This window comes from Pyxicephalus adspersus, chromosome 6, assembly GCF_032062135.1.
Source record: "Pyxicephalus adspersus chromosome 6, UCB_Pads_2.0, whole genome shotgun sequence".
Classification (NCBI taxonomy): Eukaryota; Metazoa; Chordata; class Amphibia; order Anura; family Pyxicephalidae; genus Pyxicephalus; species Pyxicephalus adspersus.
This window is the reverse complement of record NC_092863.1, coordinates 65,869,962-65,890,702: the sequence shown is the minus strand read 5'-3', so window position 1 is coordinate 65,890,702 and position 20,741 is coordinate 65,869,962. Positions and strand designations below refer to the sequence as shown.

General features: G+C 37.5%; 1 protein-coding gene across 1 annotated transcript in view; it reads left to right on the top strand.

Annotated features, from left to right (window-relative positions):
• The window catches only part of APC (APC regulator of WNT signaling pathway), a 61,265-nt gene extending 41,919 nt beyond the window's left edge, over positions 1-19,346 (top strand). Inside the window, 9 exon segments of the mRNA XM_072416092.1 lie at positions 1,660-1,767; positions 5,231-5,332; positions 6,212-6,590; positions 7,575-7,670; positions 7,764-7,903; positions 8,723-8,800; positions 9,068-9,184; positions 9,595-9,809; positions 10,417-19,346. Coding sequence (XP_072272193.1) covers positions 1,660-1,767; positions 5,231-5,332; positions 6,212-6,590; positions 7,575-7,670; positions 7,764-7,903; positions 8,723-8,800; positions 9,068-9,184; positions 9,595-9,809; positions 10,417-16,924 — 7,743 coding nt within the window. The 3' untranslated portion in view covers positions 16,925-19,346.
• Positions 19,347-20,741: the final 1,395 nt, after the last annotated feature.

Here is a 20,741-nt window from a genome sequence, read left to right as displayed (position 1 = left end):
TATTATTATTATTATATATTTATATATTATATGCTGCTGTACAGTTATATTACATAATAAACTATAAATTTTTTTTCAATTTAAAAAAAAAAAAATTGCCATGCAAAACAATTGTATCTCTTTTTGCACAGAAATTTGGACAGAATCAGACCGCTAGGGGGGTTAATCAATGTCCACTTTTGTAAATAAATATTTTTTTTGCATGGGAGAACCCTTGATATTGCTGGCCAGTTGGTAGAATTCCACCCTTACTGATCAAAGATGGCAAAAAGATCATTGCTATCTGGTAAACTGACCTAAGAGGTACACATTGCTCAAGGACCCTCTATCAAACTCCGGAGGAACCCTGTTTGAGATACACAGTCATAGAACATAACCGCAAAATACAAAATTGTTAGGCATTGTGGCATGCAGGCTGCAGTTTAAGGACACTTGGTCAAAAGACATGAACAATATTACCAGAAAAAAATATTTGTCTTTATGTGAAAGAGAACACTGAGAGATTTATAATTAGTAATTTGGACTTTAAAACTTTTACTGGTACTAAATAAATCCCTCACCTTTTAACCCAGGTAGCTTGAAGTTTAACATGTCCATTTATATATATATATATACACATGCTATTTAGTTAATCAGAGAAAAAAATGGGGTGATATATTCAAAGTTAAATGTGTTTTTGAACTGACATTATGTGAAAATGGCTTCGAAGAAATGATCTTACATAATAACTATGAAAGTATGTGTTTAGGTGAAAAATATATATAAAATTAAAAGAATGTGAGTATCAAAAAAGTCCTATTTGTGATTAAACATGAGTAAATTGACTGTTTCATAAAGATGTGTCCATGACACTAAGCTTGCAAAGTATTTGTTTTTCTTTCTCTCAAATTGAAATTCCTTTTAAAACTTCTGTATAATAAATCCAGTTTATTAATAATCAGTCACACTTTGCCAAAGTGGCAATCAATAATTATCAAAGTCATTTGTTCTCTAAAAAGACTAATAATTTTAAATTTCTTTTTTTTTTTTTATGAAGGCATAGCTTCTACTTAATAAATCTTTATAATGAATAAGTCCTGTCTTCCATCCATTGAATGGGTATACAAATGAGGAGTGTGCCTTTTATTCTTAAATCCCCAATTTTCTACCCATGTAACAATTATTTGTCTGAATTCAGTTGTTTGAACTCGTTAGAATAACGTCCGGAAAAAGACAGATGTGAAATAAAAATGACCATACTAATTGAATTTCTGCTGCCTGTCTTGTGGAGTGTCTGCCAATTCTCTAGCACTGCTGCCTGTGCTGAGCAGCGGTGATGGGTCATGTGACACTGCAGCAAAGACAGTTCCATAGAGCAAGTTCAGTATGCCTGTGCTAGAGCTAGAGCTCAGCTGGTGGAGGATGGCTTCCCGTGTCTTACAGCACATCCTTTGTCTTCCAAGCCTGTAATCTCCAAGCAGACACACATCCTTTTTACCGCAGCATCATGCCTAAGAAGACAGTCTGGACTACTAATCCTTGGTCTGTCACCTCTAGGATGTTGCAGAGCTTAGTCTGGGAGATTTATAATAATGCATCAACTGCATGCAAAGGATACGAGTTGTGAATATTGCTTTGTCTTTTTCCTCATGTAACTCCTGTTCATTCTTGCGTTAACAGAGGGCACCACAGAGCAAGCACGATGCTGGCAGCAGGGATGCAGAAAAGCCTCTTGATGCACAAGGAGGCACAGACACCGCCACCAGCAGCACCAGTGGAAATGGCCAGGTGAAGCAAATGTTTATTTTATGTTAAATAATCATTTTGCGTATGTATTGTATATGTGTTGTGCAGTGCTGACTAAATGTAATTATTAAGGACTGTATGTATCCAAACCCAGCAATACGCAGGAAAATGTATTTTTGTCTAGACCCAGATGTAATCTGTAGTGATTTATTAATAATAGGTGATAAAGCGTTGGTAACAGAAGTTGTGACAATGTGTGTAATTATTCTGTACTAAAATATAACTAAATTGGCAATTACAATTGGATACCTTTTGTATCTAAGGCAAACTACTGCTTATGTGTCAGAAAAAAACTGGTTTGTGTTAGCTTTTATTATAAGGGAAATAAAACTAGAAGCTGCGCTGGAGCTGACCATGTGACAGGTAACTGTCTGACAGTCTCATTCAAACGATATTTAAAAGATAATATTTCCTTAATACAGCTTTATGTATAGACACCGCATTATAAGAAGTGAGTGGTAAAAGTGATACCTGCAGTTCTTTTATGCACTTGCTCTCTTTAGTAGATGTGCTTAGATTATGTCCTTCAACTTGACTGATCAGCATTGCAAACCTTATTTACTGAGCTGTATAAGTTATTCATGTCTCCGGCTTTAACTATATTGAAAGCTTCATAAATCTGTATTTAATTCCTGTCAGCACTTTTGGAGTCCGTGAGATGATAGACATTTGTGTGAAGTGATGGTTTTAGAGGTGTGTGCATTACTGTAGTGTCATACAAATGTGAGCATCTATAGAAGCCAAAAGAATCTATAAATATCTACATTAGATGTAACAGAGGGGTACATTTATAAAACAGTTATTATTACTTTCATATGATATTAATATCATACATACAGTTTTGCTGATTTTTTATTATTTTTTTTTTTTATTTTTTTTTTAATTTTACAATTTTAAAAAATTGTAAACAAGTAGAAAAAAAATGCCTGATAGGTCTTCCAACATCAGGTAAAAGTTATTTTTTAAACTGATTTTGCAGATTAGAAAAAACGAATGCATGGTATTGTCTAACATTGATTGATTCCAGTTAGGTTGTGCTATATTTTCATGAGGACATTAACCATAAAAATGTAGTTAAAAGTTGAAAGAAATAAAATATGTAAGGCTTTCAGTGAAGGGTAATTTGAATTCAAGTGAAATTTAATTTAAACTATTTATGTATATTAAGTGCTACTCTTGTAGAAGGTGTGTCAGTATAAAAAAAAAAAAAAGCCATATGGCATATGTGGAGGCCAAGGGGGAAACCTGTTCCCTCTTTGTGCAGGTTTTAGCTGATTACTGGGATGATGCTAGGAAGGAGTGGTACTGTTTAGAATTCTACAAGAATCTACCAAATATTACTGTGATGTTAGTGACAGGTGATTTGGATGATGCACATAAAATAAACCTGATACTATGCAATCTTTAACTTAATGTTGAATAGCTCTCAGAATAAAAATACTTTCTGATGTTGAAATGGAAAAATCATATGGTAAACATGCTCAAAATGTAGTGTTTTGAATAGTATTAGTTACAAAATTGTATCTAGAGGCTGTAAAAAGCACTGCAGATTTGGCTCATGATTGTAATGGTTACTGCTTTGTTTTGTTGCAATTTTCTAATATAATTTGCCCCTCTCCTGCCTGAATAATGTTTGGAGCCAGATGGCTGTTGGCTGGTACTTAGACCTTTCATGGGACATCTGGGGAATATCCGATTCTGTGAATGCTGCAGGGGTGGAGAAGGTTAATCACTGGATGACTTAATGGATCGAGCTGTAATCCTTTCTTACCCCTGAGAATGAGCCTGCGTGTGTCTGTGTTCTGGAGTGCTGAATATTTTATATTGTCCTGACAAGTAGCAGTGTCCTTCATTTTCTCCCAAACAGTTTTGGTGTGAGAAATGATAGAGTCTGCCTTTTATGGCCCAGCAATTCTGAAATAAAGTCAGCAAAGATTAGCTGCTAAATTATTCATGTAGAGATGTGATATTTTTATTTCTCTTGATAGTCATATGATTTTTTCAAATGTCATGTTTTCAAATAGATGCCTAAATTAGGTTGGTTATTAATATTACATAGTGTTTATATAGCGCTGACATTACACAGCACTTTACAAAGTCCATAGTCATGTCACTGGCTGTCCCTCAAAGGAGCTCACAATCTAATGTTCCCACCATAGTCATATGTCATTATCACAGTCTCAATATCACAGGGTCAATTTTGGGGAAAAGCCAATTAACCTATCTGCATGTTTTTAAAATGTGGAAGGAAACCCCCACAAACCCCGGGAGAACCTAAAAACTCCATGCAGAGAGTGTCCTGGCCTAGATTTGAACATGGGACCTAGGGCTGCAACGGCCAGATTGCTTACCTCTGAGCCACCATCTAAACATTCAAAATAAACACCATCATCATTAAGATGAAGTCCTAAAAACCTCAGAGTTTTGCTATCTTTACAGGTACTTTATGTTAAGCTATGCATACATATTTCAATTTTTACCATAACATTTGAATGTACATATATTGTTGTGTAATATAACATATATTTAATGTAAGGGTCCACTTAAACTCCTTTGTATTTGGTCAGGAAACCCCATAGACTGCATTGTTGTACCGCATCTAAGCACGGTGGTGCAATCAGATTGTAAGGTGTATATATGATCAGCTTTAGGGTCAACTTTGGGTCTCAACTTTTGCCAAAGTCAAGCCCCATTACTAATTGGTGTAGTAAGTTTCATCTCAGTGTTGACTGTTAAATTGAAATAGTAGATGCAAATCTGTGCCCGTTATTTAAGGTTTCTCCAATAGTAAGATTATGAAGACTAGCAATGGTACTAATGAGCTGTCTGGAATTTTGTGCTTTTATTTTTGATGGAAACATTGTTATTCTATTATTATGATAATACGTTTTATATTATAGCATAGCATTGTACTCTACTTTATGTCAACTTTAAAGGGGTTGTCCCTGTTCTAGATTAATCATCTTGTACTGTGTGATCTCAAAAATTACACCATCCAACGTGTCATGGGAATTATAGATGGAGCCAAATAGGTTAATCAAATCTTGGCTACATGTATGACATTCCAACATCAGAAATTCATGACTCTGTTCCTGTGAAACTTTGCTTGTTCCAATTCCTCCTATAATACATTCTCCATAAAGGTCAATTTACAAATCCCGGCTAAAGGCGAAGACTTTTATTATACAATCAGTTTAACTGAACTAGAGCGTTTTGTGGACCTATTACCACTTAGTTATCATTGTACCAAGTAAACGTTTGTCCTTGGTCACTGCAGTTGTATAGATTACATGTATAGTATACATTTCACTGGTGATTGTAGAAAGGGGCAGTACAGTGGAACATTTCATTGTTCAGTTGTTCGTGTTGCTTTTCATAAGACTCTTGTAATAATGCTTCAGAAAATTCCACCTGTTTTCATTTTCTTTTTGCTGTATGTTTATAGGGTACAACAACAACTCGAATGGATCATGAAACTGCCAGTGTTATGAGTTCTAACAGTAGCTGTTCCGTTCCTCGACGACTGACTAGTCATCTGGGTACCAAGGTAAATACAGAGCTTTTGTAGTGGATTGAACAATACCTCCTAAAGCAGCATACTCATCTACTAACATATATTTTACAACTGTTGAATTCTCACTCTATATATCTACATACACACCTCATACATACTTACAATAGACAAGATAATTTAAATATTCACTTTCCTTTACAGTAAAGTGCATTTCGCATGTCTTCCTATTGCTCACTTCATCTCTACTCTTCTCATATTACGTGTCCCAAAATAAACTGCAAATTGCTAGTTTGTTGTATCTCACTTGTATTTTTCTGGCTGCATCTCAAGTTGCAGGCAAAAAAAGGCTGCAAATCATTAGCCAAGAATTTACCCTTTCAAAGACAAAGATTATATTACGTAGCTGGATTACCTATTTTACCTATGTTGACTGTTGTAATATAGGGAAATTCAAGAATCGATTTAGCTTTTTGTTCATGTATTGTTATTGAAATCACCTGTCCCTTGTTTGTGGACTTTTATTTAATACCCATCTACCTAGGGATGCTTACGTTTACCACCCCACCCACCCACCACCCCTCTTTAGTAGGCAGCAATGAAACATTTCTATTGCTTAAGTATTATGGTGCTTCTCAAGTAGGTAGTTCTCCAGCTGTGCAGACACTTTACCTTCTCCCTTTAAAATATTTACCATGACTACATATACCCCTGTTTTCTATTGGATATGATGTTATTTTCTATTTAGACTAATGTTTACACACATATGCATGTGGGGGTATGTAAGAACTTTCACTTTTAACATGGACATGGAACAAGTGCCAAAACATATGAAAACATTACATTTATTTGAACCATTTTTTTGTCTGGTTGAACTTTGTTAACATGTCTGACCTTTTAATCATTTGATTACAGGTGGAGATGGTATATTCTCTTCTCTCTATGCTGGGTACTCATGATAAGGATGATATGTCCCGTACACTACTAGCCATGTCAAGTTCCCAGGATAGCTGTATAGCTATGCGCCAGTCAGGATGTCTACCCCTTCTCATCCAATTACTCCATGGCAATGATAAGGACTCTGTTCTGTTGGGAAACTCTAGGGGAAGTAAAGAGGCCAGGGCTCGTGCCAGCGCTGCTCTTCACAACATTATACACTCACAACCTGATGACAAGAGAGGACGAAGAGAGATCCGGGTTCTACACCTCTTAGAGCAAATCCGAGCATATTGTGAAACATGCTGGGAATGGCAAGAGGCACACGAGCAAGGCATGGACCAGGACAAAAATCCAAGTAAGTAGGATTGACACTTGACATGTGGTCATACACATCTATGATGCCATGGCAATTCCTTTCCAAGTGCCACTCTTCTCTGAGTTTTCCGTGTGAAAAAGAAAAGAGCCAGCTGAGTCTATTGTTCGTGTAGTACTGATGTAAAAGGCCAGAGTTGGGAACTTGTTGCAATGGTGCACCTGTTGACACTTCTCTAAATCTCTGAAGTGATAGCTTCCGGTCTCTACCAGGAATTCAGAACCAAACCTAAAATAGCCTGAGCTGGGTATTCAATAAGAATGTGTCAGTGTTCCTGTATGCCCTTAAAATAACAGCATTTAGGTAGATACATTTGTTTTAAATCATCTTTTGCTGCTAATATTAGCCTGGGTTTTTAGGCTTTAGTTACCTCTGATTATAATAGAATTTATCTTCTTCTAGTGTGAGGTTGGAATTTTGCATTGGATTTGGGTTCACATTGTTCTATGTATCTACTTTTTTGTGGGATGAAATAGTAGTATGAATGTAACAGGTTGATTACATTAGTTTTGGGCTTAATTAACCAGTAAGATTTATTGTCATAACTTTTTACTATTTGTAAATTAGGTTGAAGAACTCTTGCATATATATATATTTACTATATATAAGCAAAATTGATGTGTCCATTTCATATTGTAGCTGGCAAGCTGATTCACTTGATCAAATCATCTTGAAAGTTCAGTTGGTCCCCCCACCACTATAAAAACCAAATGATGCCATCACACTCCCTTGAAAACCAAATTTGTAGTTTCAGGAGCTGTTTGATGCTTATTCTGAGTTTTTTGTTATGTTCCAGAACAAAGCTGAAGTTCATTTGGATAATATAGATTTAACCCCTGCCTGGATTTGACTTTAACTGATGTCACCATTGTACATTAAGTTTAAATGACACTGTTTTTGTAGAGCCTTGTGCCAGTTAACATGCACTTCTAATACCATTCAAGTAATGTTTTCCTTTGTTTTCAGTGCCTGCTCCTGTGGAACATCAGATTTGCCCTGCAGTCTGTGTGCTGATGAAACTTTCATTTGATGAAGAACACAGGCATGCAATGAATGAACTTGGTAAGATAATGTTCAACTCACTGCATGGCATCTTCATATGGTAAATGTTTTTCCATTTTTTTATGTTGTAATGCTGTTTTTGTTTCCCAACAGGGGGGTTGCAGGCTATTGCAGAACTACTTCAAGTAGATTGTGAAATGTATGGACTTATTAATGACCACTATAGTATTACTCTTCGCCGATATGCTGGGATGGCATTAACAAACCTGACTTTTGGAGATGTAGCCAACAAGGTAGTATTTGTGTAGATTTAGTAATTGCGTAGTGCATTAAAACAAAATTAAATTATGTTGGATCCTCCATGGTTGTTTCATACATACATTTAGCTTGTGTGCTTTCCAGGGATGTATATTGTAGCCAGTTTCATCCACTTATTCACGGACTTCACTCCGTTTCACAATTCCTGGATGATGTACATGTATGTAGGAGATGTCTCTATGTAGGGTTTCATTTTACAAAAGCATTTTAATCCAGATACCTGTGTAATGAAAACTGAAAAAAATGGTATAGTATGGTTTGGCATCAGACACACCTTCCAGGATGTTTTCACACCTAATGATCCTAACCTCAACATGACCAAGTATTCAGAGGAAACATAATATTGTGATGTCCTGTGTTATGAAGATTGTATGTTTCAAATATGCATTTATTGGAAAATAAATTTGTCTTTCATACTTCTAAACATTCTACCAAAGAGTACCCATCTTGCTGGTGGGCTTAGATGAATGTTACATTCTATGCATGTGGGCCTGTAGATTACATTTTGCAAACGCTGGCCTTGTATATACATACAGACATGATCTTATTTTGGCCCCTCTTTGAGTAATCTCTTCAGTAAAAAAAAGCAGCAAATTTTCTTCACTTACCAGCCACATACATTTGCCAAAGAAGTGAGGGACATGTTCGTTTTACTACTATTGGCATTTCTTATGAAAAACTATTTTGTCATCTGATGGATAGAGAGCATGAATATGTACAGAGGCTTTTTTGCAATATAGAAAACACAGGTTGCATAATGTAAATTTAAACCTTTTCTTCACTTGATCTTTCAGGCCACCCTGTGTTCAATGAAAAGCTGTATGCGAGCCCTTGTAGCCCAGTTAAAATCAGAAAGTGAAGATCTGCAGCAGGTAACTTGCTTGGTATATGTTAACATGTAATGAAATAGTAACTAATTTTTTATTGTTTTGTTTAAGGAAGATAATGGTAAGATGGATATGAGTTGTTTGTGAGGCTGGTTGATTTACGAATAATCATTTGTCATAGTAAAAATTGTTCTAAATATTAGTAATACTATAAATTTAATCTTTAGCGAGAAATGTAAATTATATTCTAAAAATGTAAAGGATACTTTGGTAGTTTGGAATAATATTAAAGATGTCTGCTGTGTTTTGCAGGTCATTGCAAGTGTGCTAAGAAATTTGTCCTGGAGAGCAGATGTAAACAGTAAGAAGACGCTACGTGAAGTTGGGAGCGTAAAAGCATTAACGGAATGTGCACTGGAAGTAAAAAAGGTAAAAGCTACTAGCTATGTATGTGGTAGTTACAATGTTTGCATTGTGGGTTTTAATCTGTCAATCATTACTACACCTAATAGACCTGTAAGGAGAATGAAGAAAATGATTTAGTAAATGTTACTGTTGTATTAGGGAAAATGTATTTGCTACCAGGCTTGCATCACTGAACAGCACTTTGTTAAATGTGTAGCTTAAATTTTGGTTTATATAGAACTGGAATCTAATCTACGGTAAAAACTAATAAACTGAATTTCAGGACTCCAAGTCCGTTATTATTTGTAGTCTTGCTGTTTTGGGGGTCATTGGCAGTGATCTTAATTATTTTATTGATAAATGATGGCCTTTAAGCTTATGATGTATGTGTGGGATTTAAATTTTAAAAATATTTTTTTTCTTTGACTTACTAGGAGTCCACCCTAAAGAGTGTACTAAGTGCCTTGTGGAACTTGTCAGCCCACTGTACGGAGAACAAAGCTGACATATGTTCGGTAGATGGGGCGCTGGCTTTCCTGGTTAGCACATTAACTTACAGAAGTCAGACTAATACATTGGCCATCATAGAAAGTGGAGGTGGAATACTGCGAAATGTGTCCAGTCTAATTGCCACCAACGAAGACCACAGGTTAGTATATTTGTGCTATATTTCCTTATGCACCTCTCAAAAAATTAACGTACACTGTTAAATTATTAGCAAACAGAAAATAAACTGTTAAGAATTATCCCTGTAATCTTCTGCTTTACACTAAACAAAACAAAAAACGTTTGATACCTGAATAATTTTTTAGAGCTATTCTGAGGCTCATTTAACTTGCGGGTAATGTAATGTGTATTAGCCTACAGCTTCATGCTGAATTTACTTGCTTTCAATCAGTTATCTACATTTAATATGACTGTTTTGGTAAAATAAGAGAGCTTTATTCTCTTATTTTTGCTGTACGCATTTTATGTTTATTTTAGTTTTATATGATTCATTTTATTGTAATTGGGTAGATTTGAACACATTTGATAATCTTATTTCTAAAAGAGCCTCTGTTACTGCTGCCAGAAGAGTAATTTGAATTCTATTCAAGTTATCATGGGGGCTAGATTAGCCACCTATGTTCAGACTTCTCTTGCTTGATGCATATGTATACTGTATTGTACTGTAGTGTACATCTTTACAATAAATAAACATTGTGACAGATTTTGTTTCTACTGTTTGACACTTACCTCTTTGTTTAATATTTTAGGCAAATCCTGAGGGAGAACAACTGTTTGCAAACATTACTACAGCACTTAAAATCACACAGCTTGACTATCGTCAGCAATGCATGTGGAACATTGTGGAATTTATCTGCTCGGAATGCCAAGGATCAGGAGGCTCTCTGGGATATGGGGGCTGTAAGCATGCTCAAAAACCTCATCCATTCAAAGCACAAAATGATAGCAATGGGCAGTGCAGCAGCTTTACGGAACCTTATGGCAAATAGACCTGCTAAATATAAAGATGCCAACATTATGTCTCCTGGGTCCAGTGTTCCCTCTCTTCATGTTCGAAAGCAGAAGGCCTTGGAAGCAGAGCTTGATGCGCAGCACCTATCAGAGACATTTGATAACATTGATAACTTAAGCCCTAAAACATCGCATCGCAATAAGCAGAGACATAAACAGAATTTGTACAGTGAATTTGTTTTGGACTCAAGTAGACATGATGATTCCATTTGTCGCTCAGACAGCTTCAGCCCTGGCAACTTAACTGTGCTTTCACCATACATAAATGCAACAGTGCTGCCTGCACCTTCTTCTAGGCAAGCTGGTGATAGCAGTAGGACAGAAAAAGACAGGGAACGCCCGGGCATAAATACCTACCTTACTAGCAGTGAAACAAACTCTTCCAAGCGCATCGGTCTCCAGCTGTCAACTACTGCTCAGATCTCCAAAGTTATGGATGAAGTATCAAACATTCACTCATCTCAAGAGGACAGAAATTCAAGTTCCTCTTCAGATACTCACAATGTGTCCGATGAAAGAACTGCTAACAGAAAGACATCTAACCATTCCCATACAAATCTTTACAGTTTTTCCAAAGGAGAGAACTCTAACAGAGGATGCCCTGTGTCCTACATGAAAAGCATGGAATATAAAATGTCCTCAAATGATAGTTTAAACAGTGTTAGTAGCACTGATGGCTATGGAAAACGTGGTCAAGTAAAACCATCTGTTGAGTCCTACTCTGAAGATGATGAGAGTAAATTCTGTAATTATGGACAGTATCCAGCAGGTCTAGCTCATAAAATACAAAGTGCAAATCACATGGATGATAATGATACTGAACTGGACACTCCAATAAATTATAGTCTTAAATATTCAGATGAACAGTTGAATTCTGGAAGACAAAGTCCAACTCAAAATGATAGATGGGCAAGACCCAAACATATTGTTGATAATGAAATGAAACAGAATGAGCAAAGACAGTCAAGAAATTCCAAAACCCCTTATACTACATTCACAGAAAACAAAGATGAGAAACACAAGAAATTTCCTGCTCATTTATCACAGCCAGAAAATTCCTCACCATATCGAGGCAGGGTGGCAAATACCCAAGGTGACCACATACGAGCAAATTCTACTGTGGGAACAAATCAAAAGTCTACCAAATCTCATTGCCAGGTTGATGACTTTGATGATGACAAAACAACTAATTTCAGCGAGCGTTATTCTGAGGAAGAACAGCAAGAAGATGAAGATGACAGGCAAGTCAACTTCAGAATGACAAATTACAACCAAGAAGAACACCATGTTGAGCAGCCCATAGATTATAGTCGAAAGTATTCTCCTGAGGTCCCGTCCACAACACAGAAACCATCCTTTGCTTTTTCAAAGATTTCATCCAAATCGAGAGCCAAGAAAGATCATGTGTCATCCAACAGCAATACACCAACTCCATCACCCAACACAAACAGACAAAATCAACTTCATCCTAATTCTGCTCAATCTCGAAGTGGACAAACCAGGCCAAAACAAACTACAAGTAAACCTCCCTCAATAAATCAAGAAACTATTCAGACCTACTGTGTTGAAGATACACCTATATGTTTTTCACGCTGCAGTTCTTTGTCATCTTTATCTTCTGCTGAAGATGAAATTGAAGGACGTGAAAGAATAGCCCAAGGAGCAGATGGAAATAACTCACTGCAGATAACTGAACGTAAGGATAGTAGAGATTCTACAACTAAAGATGGAGTAACAAATGAATCTCGTTCCATATCTCATCACACACGGGCAAAATCTAGCAGATTACATTCTTCAAATTTGTCACCTTCAGACCCTTCAAGGCACAAGTCTGTTGAATTCTCTTCAGGTGCCAAATCACCCTCAAAAAGTGGTGCTCAGACACCAAAGAGCCCTCCAGAACATTATGTGCAGGAAACTCCTTTAATGTTTAGCAGGTGCACTTCTGTAAGTTCTCTGGATAGTTTTGAGAGCCATTCAATAGCAAGCTCTGTACAGAGTGAACCTTGCAGTGGTATGGTTAGTGGTATTATAAGTCCTAGTGATCTACCAGACAGCCCTGGACAAACAATGCCTCCAAGCAGAAGTAAAACTCCACCACCTCCTCCAGCAGTGCAAAATAAAAGGGATGCAAACAAAGCTAAATTAGCAGCTGGCCCTGAGGAAGGGGACTCTCCATTAAAACCGACCACTGTACATGCAGCAGTTCAGAGGGTGCAGGTGCTTCAGGAGACAGATTCCTTTTTGCATTTTGCCACTGAGAGCACACCTGATGGATTTTCATGTGCCTCAAGCCTTAGTGCTCTTAGTCTTGATGAACCATATATTCCAAAAGATGTAGAACTTAAAATTATGCCCCCTGTTTTTGAAAATGATCAAGGGAATGAAGCAGAGTCAGACAAGTCCAAAGAATCCACTGTTCATCAAGAGTCAAAAGAAGAGAGGCAAGCAGTAGAAGAGAAAGAGATGTTAGATGATACAGATGATGATATTGATATATTAGAAGAGTGTATAATATCAGCAATGCCTACAAAGTCCTCTAGGAAAAGCAAGAAAACTTCCCAGCCCCCTGCTTCCAAAACTGCCCCACCTACAGCTAGAAAACCGAGCCAGCTTCCAGTTTATAAACTGCTACCCCCTCAAAATAAACTACAGGCTCAAAAGCATGTCAGCTTCACTCATGCTGATGATATGCCTAGAGTTTACTGCGTGGAAGGCACACCAATAAACTTTTCTACAGCAACATCTCTTAGTGACCTCACCATAGAGTCCCCGCCAAATGAATTGGCAAATACTGAGCAAGCAAATGTACTACCTGTGTCTACAAATATTGAAAAGAGAGATACAATTCCAACTGAAGGAAGAAGTACAGATGATACAGCAGTTGGTAAAAATGCTAACACCAGTGCATTAGGTCTTGATGAAGACAAAACGGAGGAAGGTGACATTCTTGCAGAATGAATAAACTCAGCAATGCCTAAAGGAAAAAGTCACAAACCATACAGGGTTAGAAAGATAATGGATCAGATAAATCATACGATTGGAAATGCTACCTCAAATAATTCCCAAGAAACTGAAAAGAAGCCCACGTCCCCAGTAAAACCTATGCCGCAGCTGACTGGACCTGCAAAGAAGAATGCAGAACACAAAAGTTTAGGGCCTGAAAAACCCTACTGTGAAGCAAAAAAACAGAATGTTAGGAGCCAACCCACAAATAAGCTTTCCAACAACGAAGAGCGTGTTAAAGGAAGTTTTGCATTTGATTCTCCACACCACTATACACCAATAGAGGGCACACCATACTGTTTCTCAAGAAATGATTCGCTTAGTTCGTTAGACTTTGATGAGGATGATGTTGACCTTTCAAAAGAAAAAGAAGAGTTACGTAAAGAAAAAGAAGCTAAAGAAGCAGATGCAAAGGCAGCAAATAAATGTCCTCCCATGAGCCAAACACCAGGACAGGGACAATCAAGTCAAAAGAATCCAGCAAGCAGAGCTTCACCTAAGTCACTGTTGCAAAAACAAGCCTCCTTTCCTTCTGCATCTAAATCTGTTCAAGATAGGGGAGCAGCCTCTGATGAGAAAATGCAGAATTTTGCTATTGAAAATACACCTGTTTGCTTTTCTCGCAATTCATCTCTAAGTTCTCTAAGTGACATTGATCAAGAGAACAACAACAAAGAAAATGAAGTTGCAAAAGAAAATAACCCTGCTGACTCAGATATGGCACTGCGTAGACCTCAAACTTCAGGTTATGCTCCAAAATCATTTCATGTTGAAGATACTCCTGTTTGCTTTTCTAGAAACAGTTCTCTGAGTTCTTTAAGTATTGATTCTGAAGATGATTTGCTGCAGGAATGCATTAGTTCAGCAATGCCAAAGAAGAAAAAGCCTCCCAAAGTTAAGAGTGATGGTGAGAAGGTCCGTTCAAATAGCATTGGCGGAATACTTGCTGAGGAACCTGATCTTACACTAGATTTAAGAGACCTGCAAAGTCCTGATTCAGAAAATGCATTTTCTCCAGATTCAGAAAACTTTGACTGGAAAGCAATCCAGGAAGGTGCTAATTCAATTGTTAGCCGCATACATCAAGCAGCTGCTGCAGTTTCAATATCTCGCCAAGGCTCTTCCGACTCTGATTCAATTCTTTCATTAAAATCAGGTATTTCCTTGGGCTCCCCTTTTCATCTTACTCCTGACAAGGAAGAAAAGCCTATTACCATAAACAAAGGGCCGAGAATTTTAAAACCTGGAGAGAAAAGCTCAATAGAAAATAAGAAAACTGAAGAAGAAGCTAAAGGTATCAAGGGAGGGAAGAAAATATATAAAAGTATGATTACAGGAAAATCTCGCTCCAGTTCTGACTTTTCAAGTCAGTGTAAACAGCCAGCACAATCAAATGCACCCTCAATTTCACGTGGAAGAACAATGATCCATATACCTGGTGTTCGTGCTAGTTCTCCCAGCACAAGTCCAGTTTCAAAGAAAGTTCCTATTCTGAAAAATACATCATCAAAGAGTTCCAGTGACATTGCCACTAATTCTCCTAGAGGACAAAAGCAATTCAAATCAGAATCCATTTACAGTAACAAACAATCTACTACACCTGGAGGACCAAATAAAGGTGGTTCCAGGTCAGGTTCAAGAGACTCTACCCCTTCAAAGCCATCTCCTCAACCATTAAGTAGACCTTTGCAGTCACCTGGTCGTAATTCTATTTCACCAGGCAGAAGTGGAATAAACCCTCCCAACAAGTTCTCCCAGTTGCCAAGAACATCTTCTCCTAGTACAGCATCCACCAAGTCCTCAGGCTCTGGTAGAATGTCTTATACATCACCAGGTAGACAGTTAAGCCAACAAAACCTAAGTAAGCAGTCCACAAGCAACCTACCTAAAACATCCAGTGGTATTCCAAGAAGCGAGTCGGCATCAAAGGGTTTAAATCAAAACACAAACAATGCTGGATCAGGAAAGAAAGCAGAACTGTCTAGAATGTCATCAACAAAGTCCAGTGGGAGTGAATCAGATAGGTCAGAAAGACCTGCTTTGGTACGGCAGTCAACATTTATTAAGGAAGCACCTAGTCCTACATTAAGGAGGAAATTGGAAGAGTCCGCATCTTTTGAATCTCTATCTTCCTCTTCAAGAGCTGAATCTCCCACACGCTCTCAGTCTCAGACTCCGGTTTTAAGCCCTTCACTTCCTGATATGTCCTTATCAACTCATCCGGTACAAGCTGGAGGTTGGAGGAAAATGCCCCCAAACTTGAATGTTCCTTCAGAGCACAATGATCCAAGGAAACGTCATGACATTGGTCGGTCACATTCCGAGTCTCCATCCAGGCTTCCAATTACTCGATCAGGTACATGGAAACGTGAGCATAGTAAGCATTCATCATCCCTTCCTCGTGTAAGTACTTGGAGGAGAACTGGAAGCTCATCTTCAATTTTGTCTGCTTCTTCTGAGTCTAGTGAGAAAGCAAGGAGTGAAGATGAAAGACAGCCACCATGTTCCTTTCCTGGACATAAATCAAGCACAGACTGTCCCCCATCAGCAAAAGGAACTTGGCGAAAGATAAAGGAAAGTGAAATCCTTGACACATCAAGCAACAGCTCTAATACTCTTGCAGAGTCTAACAGTGCAATAGAAAATAAAACAGTATTCCAGATGGCACCAGCTGTTTCCAAAACAGAAGATGTATGGGTAAGAATTGAGGATTGCCCAATCAATAACCCTAGATCAGGCAGAACTCCTACTGGGAATTGTCCCCCAGTAATCGACAATATCTCAGAACAGGGAGAAAAGGATGAGACAGTAAGGGACTGCCAAGGAAGGCATAATTCAGGGAATGGGAATGGGCCTGTCTTGGAAAATAGGCAGAAATCGTTCATTAAATTGGATGGTTCAGATTTAAAGGGGACTGACCCAAAACCTGTAATAAACAGCCAGCCTGCAGGGCAAGAGACTAATGAAAATTCAGTTCCAGAGCGTACACCATTTAGTTCAAGTAGCTCAAGCAAACACAGCTCACCAAGTGGAACTGTTGCAGCCCGTGTCTCTCCATTTAACTATAATCCTAGCCCCAGGAAAAGTAATGCAGATGGTAGCACATCTCGGCCATCCCAAATTCCAACTCCAGTGACTACAAACTCAAAAAAAAGGGACTCAAAAAATGAAGCCACTGACTCTAGTGGCTCTCAAAGCCCCAAAAGACATTCTGGTTCTTACCTTGTAACATCTGTTTAAACGAATTCACAGCAGTTCATTAAGAAACCCCTGATGTACACTTTTTATTTGTCAAATGTATATTCAAAAATACAGAAAAAGTTTAAAAAAAATCTGTAAATATTTTTGATTTCGATGAGGGTTGTTCAGGAAGCCATAATTCATAAAATAGTTTTCACTTACTGTACAATATGGGCACAGTTAAAAAGGCAAATGATGTTTGGAAATGGTATTTCGGGTTTAAAAGACAAGTTTACTTTAGTACTATTTCCCCCTCCCCCCAACAAATCCAGCTGTTTACTTACCTTAAAGTTAACCTATAATGGGAGATTATGTAGGCTACTATTGCTGAACTGATTCTAAAAAGATTTTTTTGGTGGTGTTTGCTTTTTTGCCTTTAATACTCTGAATCCCTGAGCCAAAATGATTATACAGCTCAGGTGTTCAGATAACTTCAACATAACTTGCCACACAGCCTCATGCTTTTTTCAGATTTGTGACTGAAGTTAGTATAAATATTATAAACTATTGGGCTATAAATTAGCCAAAATGTCAGTGTCAATTGCACCTTACTTCATCCCTCAGTGATATCTCCACTTTAAGGAGCTGTATTTGGCTTCTCTTTAACACTGGGCACGCCTTTTGCAGCGAGTACTGATTTTGTATAGGGCCATCTTCTATGACTGGAGGGCAGCCCTAAAAAGTATTTGGGGGGCTTACTGTGTAGACATGACCACAGTTGGAGATGATATACAAAATTTCTTGAGGTAAGTAGGCTGCTGGTGTGGGTTTTTTTTTTAAAGATAATGAGAAAGAGTGGAGGGAATATTATTTTTTTAAAGTACACTTGTCATCAAAGGGGCATTTCTGCTTGAAGTAGATAACCTGAGGTGCACGTGGTGAATGTAGTATGAATAAAAACATCACAATTGTACTTAGATTCCACTGACCTGAAGTCCCATTTTACATTTAAGATTTCCAGTTTATATTGTGTCTGTAGATTAGAATAGGATGGTGTAGGCTCTCAGGATCTAAAAGTTCTTGACACATGCGTTTAAACCAACAGATATATGAAATAGAGGCACAGGAATCGCACAGCCTCTCCATGATTTTGTTTGCAGTGGAGTTGCCTTTTGACCTTTTCAGCGCCAGAAAACCAATATAAAGCTCTGCTACTGAAAGGATTGTCAAAATGTATTTAATTATAATGAAAAATGATTACCCTTCAGAAACTTAAGCAAACCACATCACATAAGGAAAAAAAAGTATGGAACACAAAATACTCTTTTAGTCTTTATGAAGACAGGTTTCTTAACATTCTGCTGTAAAACCTACAGCAATGTGATCCCTACTGAAAGCCTTTTTCTTTTTTTTCTCTTTTCCCCGGCCTGCCTTTCTTCGTGTCCGAATTGACAATCCATTTTCAGAAGTACTGTCATCTCATGAGGTGCATAGGTACAGTAGATCTGGCATAACAATCTACACAATGTTTTTCTTTACAACAATAAGGAAATTTGTGTTGCCGTTAGATAATGTCCAAGAATCATCTTGGTGTCAGTTATCAGATTTTTTTTTTTTCCTCAATGCTATGCTCAATGTTGTATTCTGGTCTTTGAGGTGAGATGGCTGCTCTTTTATGAATGAGACAAAGTCTCTGAATAACCTAACTGAACATTTCTGAATAAATTATTACTGTATGTAAATTCATAATTGTGTTTTTATTGTGAAATGTAAAAAAAAAACTTGTGTGGCATGCAGATTATTTCACTGGGAACGGGCTGCTAAATTTTACCCCGCATTTTTCCTTATCCATGGAAGCTTCATTTTATTATACAACTTATCACAAGGGGATGAGGTTTTGTTTGTGTAATAAAATCCAGCTCACTTGAGAGCTCAAGTTATTTCTTCTTGCCAAAATCCACAATGAGACGTCTCTGCCGTAAGTTTTTTGTTTCTGTAGAGTAAATCAAAGGTATATAGTTATTTTCAGGTTTCAGTTTTTGCAAGCTTTGTACACAGATATTTTTTTTTTTTTTTTGCTTGCTATGATTAATGTAAATCCTGTTTTTATCACTTATCTGATTTTTATTCATGGTAGTTGTGATTACAGAAAGAGCTATTAATTTATTGAATTTTAAATGCTGTCTGCATTCCCTTCACCCCCACCCCCCACCTCTTCCTTGTTCATTCTCAACAGTCGGAGCACTGCAAAGCAGTTTCAGTACATGGACTACACAGTTAACCTGCACACACATCACACAGTGTGTATCTTTAGTGAACAAAGTGAACTAGTTTGTATACGCAAGATGGGAATAATGTATTTCTGGATGGTTGTGGATATTTCTAATTTAAACACTAACTTTTTTTTCTTGTCAAAGCGGTTTATCTATGCGTGACTGAGAAGATTTTATGACTTTTTGCAATAAAACTTAAAAAATACAAAGTGTGAGCTTTATGAATGTGTCTAAATTTACTGTATATCATTTTGGATGCTAAGGATGTTTTTATTGTACTACAAAGGTCAGTTTGACAACACTAAACCATTGAAAATTGATCCATGTTTTACTAAATTGTATGGAGAAGTCTTTGGAATTGTTATAAAGGTTCTTTATGGCTTTATGAGTAAAGCCAATGGGCTTAGGTTGGCGCATTTGTTAAGGGTCAGAAGTGCCTTCCAAACACCCACTTTCACATGTAGTCACAGTGAAAACATGGATTTTTTTCAGTGAAAATTACATGTCAAATGTATATATGCAGAGTCTTAAATCAGCAGAACAAAAACAGGATAAAAGCTATTAAGAATAATTAGGACTGCACGGGAAGCGAGCAATCTCAAGCTGTTGGCCATTCATATCTGCAGACTTATTTTCATGATGCTAGGTTTTAGGTGAAGTCTCAGGCAATGTGAATATACTGTTGTATAAACAATTGATTAAATCAGCTAAGGTAAGGGCATCTTTTTCCCCCACTTTTTTAGTATTTGCCTAAGCTTTGATGCTCTTTTTATAAAGCTAATTTCAACTTCAGTTTAAAATGGCATAACAAAAATCTTCCCCCTGCCCCCTTTTGAACATTTGAGCACCACCATCTTCCTTTCTTCCCAGAAGGAGCTCACTGTCAGTCCTGGCTACAGATCTCCCTTCACACAGAGTTTCATAAATAAAAGCAAGAAGTGTATTTTATTGGAATGGGAGCCCTTATGGACAAATAAAAGCTACAATATACTTCAACATAAACCAATTAATTTTTTATTAACCTGAGAATAAAAAAAAACCCTAATCACTCATGTATAACTAAAGGTGCGTACACACTTCCAATTTTTATCGTTCCAATCGAACGACGAACGATCGATTGGGCAAAAAATCGTTGGTAAAAAAGTAACCAACGACGCCGACGAACGAGGAAAGTCGCTGGAAACGAACGACCGGACCGACGGATCGGATTGGACGACGATCGTTGAACATCGTTCGTGTGTACGGTCGTTCGTTGATCGTCCATGTTCAGGGCATGCGTGATGAACGAACGTCCGTTCACTTTCCTGTCGTGCACATAGTTCCTCTATCGCTCAAACGATCGTATCTATTGTGTGTACAATATCTATGAACGATCGTGTCGTTAACTCTATGTGCAGGATCGGTGCTATACGATCGTTCATATATATCGTGCATGAACGTTCGTCGTTCGTTTTCCAACGATAATAATTGGAAGTGTGTATGTAGCTTAACATGCAAATAAATACATCCATGGTGTATTATTTGTTTAACATCTAAAAGGGAAAAAAGCATACCTTAATGGGCCAGTATATCTCCAACCCCCCCCCCTATTTTTCAGGTAACAT